At 58.2% G+C, this 6,000-nt stretch overlaps 1 protein-coding gene across 7 annotated transcripts in view; it reads left to right on the forward strand.

Annotated features, from left to right (window-relative positions):
• Nucleotides 1-4,854, forward strand: part of LOC105486729 (ectonucleoside triphosphate diphosphohydrolase 6) — a 31,279-nt gene extending 26,425 nt beyond the window's left edge. For 6 of the 7 annotated variants that reach the window (XM_011749764.3, XM_011749766.3, XM_011749768.3 and 3 more), the window contains 4 exons: nt 1,023-1,163; nt 2,259-2,315; nt 3,355-3,467; nt 3,648-4,854. In XM_011749764.3, coding sequence (XP_011748066.1) covers nt 1,023-1,163; nt 2,259-2,315; nt 3,355-3,467; nt 3,648-3,746 — 410 coding nt within the window. In that variant the 3' untranslated portion in view covers nt 3,747-4,854. The other variant, XM_011749770.3, reaches the window with a different exon arrangement.
• The last annotated feature ends 1,146 nt before the right edge of the window (nt 4,855-6,000 follow it).

The raw sequence follows: 6,000 nt of genomic DNA on the forward strand, positions 1-6,000 counted from the left end.
GGGCACTCAGCATGAGGAGTGCGTGCCTTCAGGAACCGTACAGGTCCCTCCAACTCAGTCACCCACTGGTGCATGTGCTGGGGGGCCGCATCAGGCACAGCAGAAGTGCGCAGCTGCGTTCCACAGGAGGAGCCAGACAGTGAAGCTCATCGGAAAGGCCTTCCAGGAGAAATAACCTGGGGGTGGGGGTCTGAGAGGGCGACTGCAGCTGTAACTAGGACAGCCAAGGATGGCCTCGTGGGGTAACATGGGATCTAAGACAGGAGGTGGTTTAAAGGAACTGCACAGATCTGAAGCAGCAGCACCCCAGGCCGGGCAAACAGCACACACCGGGGCCCTCTGGCAGCTGCTGTGTTTAATGAATGAGGAGGAGGTGGTGTGGCTTGGCGAGGGACAGCAGGAGGAAATGAGATCAAAGGGTCGGAGCGTGGGTCTATGGACCATGGGAACCCTGGAAGCACTCGGAAGGACGGGGCCTGGTGGAGCAGGACTGGGAAAGCTGGGAAGCCGGGTCAAGGTGTGGGGTATAGAGGCGCCCTCAGATGTCCACACAGTCCATTGGCCTCCGGGGTCCTCTGTTCCTGCTCTCCCCTAAGCCATGGGAGCTTGGCAAGTGAGCTGGGCCTCCGCTTCCTTATCTATGACATAGGGAGGGTGCAGGACCCCCGAGGAGGTGGGACGCAGGCCTGGCAGAGGGGGTATGCAGGGCAGATGGTCCCGACAGGCCAGAGGCTGGCTGGTATCAGGCATCAGCAGCCTCCTCCTCAGAGTCCAGGTCTGCGGCTGCTTCGTGCCCACAGTCTTCGCTCCCTGCCCCAGGACCAACAGTGCCCTGGCTCCTGAGGGCTGCTTTGGACCTTGTGGGGAGCAACCCCAACTTGGGGTGGGGTCTTAGGGGCTTCTGGACCTGCCTTTTCCTGACCATTCAGGTCAGGGTCTCAAGTCCCCTGGGAGGGGCCCCAAGCAGCTTTGAGGCCTGGTGCTCGGAGCCCACTGACTGCTAGCCTTGTGCTTGTCCCCAGTGGCAAGCCTGCACGAGCTGTGTGCTGCCAGAGTGTTAGAGGTCCTTCGGAACAGAGTGCACAGGACGGAGGAAGTGAAGCATGTGGACTTCTATGCTTTCTCCTACTACTACGACCTTGCAGCTGGTGTGGGCCTCATAGGTAAGGGGGCCCGGATGGGCTGAGCAGGAAGTTCCGGGCGGCGGGGGGCGGGCGTGGAGGGCGTGTGCTCCCCAAGGCAGAGGGCCGGTGTCCGGCAAGCAACCCTGTTGCCGCATCCCGGCAGGAGGCCAGAAGTAGATTTGGGAAGGCGTCTCGTCCTGAGTAGGAAGAGATCAGTTCTTGGAGCCCTTCAGTAAAACCTCGTGGCTGGTGACTTGCTGTTGATTCCAGTTCCTGCTAGAAGGCAGGTCCTGCCCTGCACTGGCCCACGTTGTCTCCTGGCTACAGGAGGCCTCCTGTGACCTGCGGGTGGCTGCCCCGTCCCTGTGGGAGGGATCAGCTCACTGAATGTGGAGTCTCTCCGACTCACCCTGCACGGCCCAGGAAGCCAGATTAGGGCGGAAAAGGGTATTCAGAGTTTGCTGAGGCTGGTGGTGGTCAGGCTGTGTGGGGACTCTGGAGGGGGTTGCAGAGTCACTACCATGGTGAGAACATCAGAATGTATGGCCTGTGGTAAGGATAAGAACACTACTGTTTTAAATAAGCTAACACAGTGCTGGCTCTCTGGGCCCCGCGGCCTCCGGTGGGTGTCTGTGCTGACAAAGCTACCGCTGACTGGCCTGGGTGGAAGATGGGTGGTCAAGGTGGAAGGCCACCAATAAACCACCCCTCACTTTATTTTTCAATAACTTTTCTTTTTTTTTTTTTTTTTACATTTGATAAACTGAAACCAGAATACTGTTGCTGAGCTCAGTGCTATGGCTTCAGGAAACATTTCAATTTCTCTACTTTTATTTTTCTTAACTTAAAATTTTACTCAATTTGGGGTCCTGGGTTCCTGGTGAGCTCTCTCGGGCGACACTGCAGGGTTGGGATGTGGGGTAACCCTCTCAGCCCCCAAGCCCACCCCACGCCACATCACCCAGAAGCTGCCTTCAGAGCATGTGAGTGGCCGTCTACAGCTGGAAGGCCTGCCTCAGAAGCCAGTCAGTGCCTTGGGGCTCTCAGGCTGGCGTTCCCCGCGCCAGCCTTGTGTCTCAGTGGCATCGCCAGCCTCACGGTGCTCCTGCAGACTGGGTGTTGTGTCCCCCACAGATGCGGAGAAGGGAGGCAGCCTGGTGGTGGGGGACTTTGAGATCGCAGCCAAGTATGGTGAGTGATGCTACGGGGGCCGTCTTAGCAGGTGCAGGTGCTGCATGGTGCTCGTGACGCAGGTGCTGGCCCTGACTCTCCTGGGTGTAGCCCCTCCTAAACGGTGGCCACAGGCAGGGGCCTTGGCGGCCCCAGCTGAGAAAGGACCACCGTCCTCGTCGCACCCCCATGGGGTCGTGAGGAACTGGGTCCCTCGATTCCACTTCCTCTGATGCCATTTTACTGCTACTAGGGTAACCCCAAGAGTGATTTCCCCTGGGATGTCCCAGTAAGTTCATGATTGTCACACAACCCTTAAGAAGCCGAGGCCCTGCAGAGTGGAGCCTGGGATGTGGGGTGGAGGGCTGTCCCCGGGGTCGCAGGTGACTAGCCCAGCAGAACCTGTGCCACACACCTTGTCCCTCCACCGTCTCCTTCATGCCTGGTCCAGCAACCAAGCCTTGCTCTTGGTTGCCCTTCCCAATGTGTGGTTCCAAAGAGCTGAACTTTGTACATCTTTCCAGAAAAAGTACTACCCTTCCCCTCCCCCAAAAGTAGCTTTTTTTTAAAGCTTTTGTGTCATTTTCCCAGTTGTGCCCATGGACACTGGGTATCCACAACTACAGCAGGAAAAGGCTTTGAGCCATAATCCCAGGACAGTTCTTAGTAGATTTGACCTTCCTCAAAGAGCAGGAGTGGATTGTTCTGAGCTGGTTTTGGTGTTTTCTTTCCCCAGAAAGCTTACGTTTTATTCAGGTTGACACCTGGGAGAGGTGTCCAGGGTCTTAGATGTAGAAATGTGGCTTGGGAGACGTTGGCCCATGACCCTAACACCAGGTGTGAAGTCCCCTTGGAGCCCAGACCCAGTGGCAGCCGAGGTTGCTGCCCACCTGCCTGTGCTGTGCACTAGGCGCCTTCTGCGCTCAGCTGCAGTCTTGTCTGTGAATCCGGAGTGCGGAGCCAGCGGGTGCCTGTAGTGGGTGGAATTGGGGTCTGCACTTGCCCCTCCGCCCCTGGGTGGGAGTCACCTGGAGCCTGAAGGGATGTGTCTCATCCCCAGTGTGTCGGACCCTGGAGACACAGCCACAGAGCAGCCCCTTTGCGTGCATGGACCTCACCTACGTCAGCTTGCTACTCCAGGAGTTCGGCTTTCCCAGGAGCAAAGTGCTGAAGGTAAGGGTGCCCTCAGGGTACACCCCAGCCCCTTTATGGAGTGAGGGGCCTGAAACCACTTCTCTAGTTACTGGGGTTGTGTCCCCCAGCCCATCCCTGGCTTCCAAGGAGTCGCAGCCTCTGATGCACAAGCCTTTCCTGTCTGCGTGATGGTCCCCTCTCCCTCTCTGTCTTTTCAAGCTCACTCGGAAAATTGACAATGTTGAGACCAGCTGGGCTCTGGGGGCCATTTTTCATTACATCGACTCCCTGAACAGACAGAAGAGTCCAGCCTCATAGCAGCCGAGCCACCCCTGTCCCCGTCAGCAGTGTCTGCATAAATCCTCCTGTCCTGGACGTGACTTCATCCTGAGGAGCCACAGTACAGGCCGTGGTGGCACTTTCTGCACACTGACTCTGGGACTTGCAGAAGGCCTGGTGCTGCCCTGGCATCAGCCTCTTCCAGTAACATCTGGCCAGAGGGCTGTCTGGACCTGGGCCCTGCCCAATGCCCCCTGCCTGCCTGGGCTCCAAGTGGGCAGGACCAGGACAGAACCACAGGCACACACTGAGGGGCAGCATGGTTCCCTGCCTACCCCATCCCCGTGCCCCGTCCGCGGGGCTGTGGCTGCTGCCGTGCGTGTCCCTGCGATGGGAGTCTTGTCTCCCAACCTGTCAGTTTCCTCCCCAGGGCAGATCTCCCCTTCCTGCGAGAGTCTGGGAGGTGGTGCAGGCTGTCCTGGCTGCTCTGGGGAAGCCAAGGGACAGCCATCACACCCCTGAGACAGTGGGTCTGGGCGGCACCACTGGCAACTCTGGACTTGAGCGTGTTTGCCTCTTCCTTGGGTATGAATGTGTGAGTTCACCCAGAGGCCTGCTCTCCTCACACCCTGTGTGGTTTGGGGTTAATGATGGAGGGAGACACCTCCTCACGGATGGCAAGTGCCTACTCTTCAGGGAATCTCCCAGCATGGGCGATGCCAGGCGTGAGCTGCTGTAAACAATTTGTGGCTGTGCTGCTTGAGTGACGTCTCTGTCATGTGGGTGCCAAGTGCTTGTGTAGAAACTGTGTTCTGAGCCCCCTTTTCTGGACACCGACTGTGTCCTGTGAATGTATCGCTACTGTGAACCATTGCCGCCTAGCCAGGGCCATGTCTTAGACGCAGCTGTGCTGCGGGTCGGCTGAGCCACAGTCCCAGAACCAAGCTCTCGGTGTCTCGGGCCACAGTCCATCCACCTTGGGCTGACCCCACCTCCTCCATGGACAGTGTGAGCCCCGAGCCATGCGTCCTGCTCAGTGTGGCATGGGTGCCCATGGCCGAGCCCGCCCCGCTGCTTCAGTGAATGTACAGTGCCCGGCACGAGCTGAACCTCATGTGTTCTACTCCCAATAAAAGGTTGACAGGGGCTTCCCCTCCTCTGGGCTTCCTCTCGTTGAGTGACAGCAGTACTTGCCCACCTGGCACCTGAGATCCCTGTTTACTAAAGCTTAGAAAAACTGCCAAACGGGGTGGTGTATTTCCAGTCCTGTCGACGTCCCTCCTGAGGACGCAGCAGTGGAGGGCCCCTGGGGGCCGGGGCTGGTGAAGGGTCTGGCTAATGGCCCCAGCCCTCCCAGCGTCTGTTGAGCACAGAGCTCCTCCCGTGCCAGGCCAGCAACCCACAGCATGGCCAGGCGAGGCCTGGGCACATCACCTTGGGTGAGCTGCAAGTCTCCACGTCATTGTGTCCAGCAAGGATCTGGTTTTGGTCTGGAAGTGTCCCAAAGGTGTTGCATGCCAGGGAAACTGCAGACCAGCCCATACCCTGAGTGCTTGTGCCTGAAGCCCCCGCAACCAACTGTGACAGGAGGACAGGGTCTGGCCCTAGGGCCTCCCAGGGCGCAGCGAATGCTGATGGAGCCACGTGGTAGAGGCCTGCGCAGAGCAGGAAAGGACAGACGAAAAGAGGAACAGTTTCCTCCCTCCCAGAGCCCGGGCCTCACAGTGGGCAGGGGCAGGAGAGGGGTCTGGGCGGAAACCTTCCTGAGGTCTGAGCAGCTGTGTGCCTGCAGGGCACTTGGGGAAGGGACGAAGGGAGGATGGCCACGCTGCACACCAGTGCGGCCCCAACCCTGGAGGCTGGAGGGAGACCTGGGACAGGAATGAACCCCTCAGAGAACTGGAGCCAGCTATTCTCTGCCTAGCAGTCTCCTCAAAGCGTAAACCTTGGGGGAAGAGGTCTGGAGGTCAGCGTATGACACAGGCTGAGAAACAGCAGGAGAGATGGTCCCTCAACGAGTCAAAAGTCGCATTAGGACTAGGGCTAGGAAGCTTGCTTCTGGCGGGCATGACAAGGCCTATCCTCCCCACGCTCACCACCCCGGCCTGGGCTGGGTCCCCGCCAGCACCTTTACTTCCCTAATATCCACTAGCTTAAATATTTAAAGAACTCCGGAGGCTGAGAATCAAACGCATGAAGGTAAAGCCAAAATCAATTTGGTCCATTTAAAGAAGGTCGGTGACCTCATGCCTGAAAAAGGCAAACAACTGGAAGTTTTCCAAAAGTGCACCAA

Source organism: Macaca nemestrina, chromosome 15 (genome assembly GCF_043159975.1).
Source record: "Macaca nemestrina isolate mMacNem1 chromosome 15, mMacNem.hap1, whole genome shotgun sequence".
Classification (NCBI taxonomy): domain Eukaryota; kingdom Metazoa; phylum Chordata; class Mammalia; order Primates; family Cercopithecidae; genus Macaca; species Macaca nemestrina.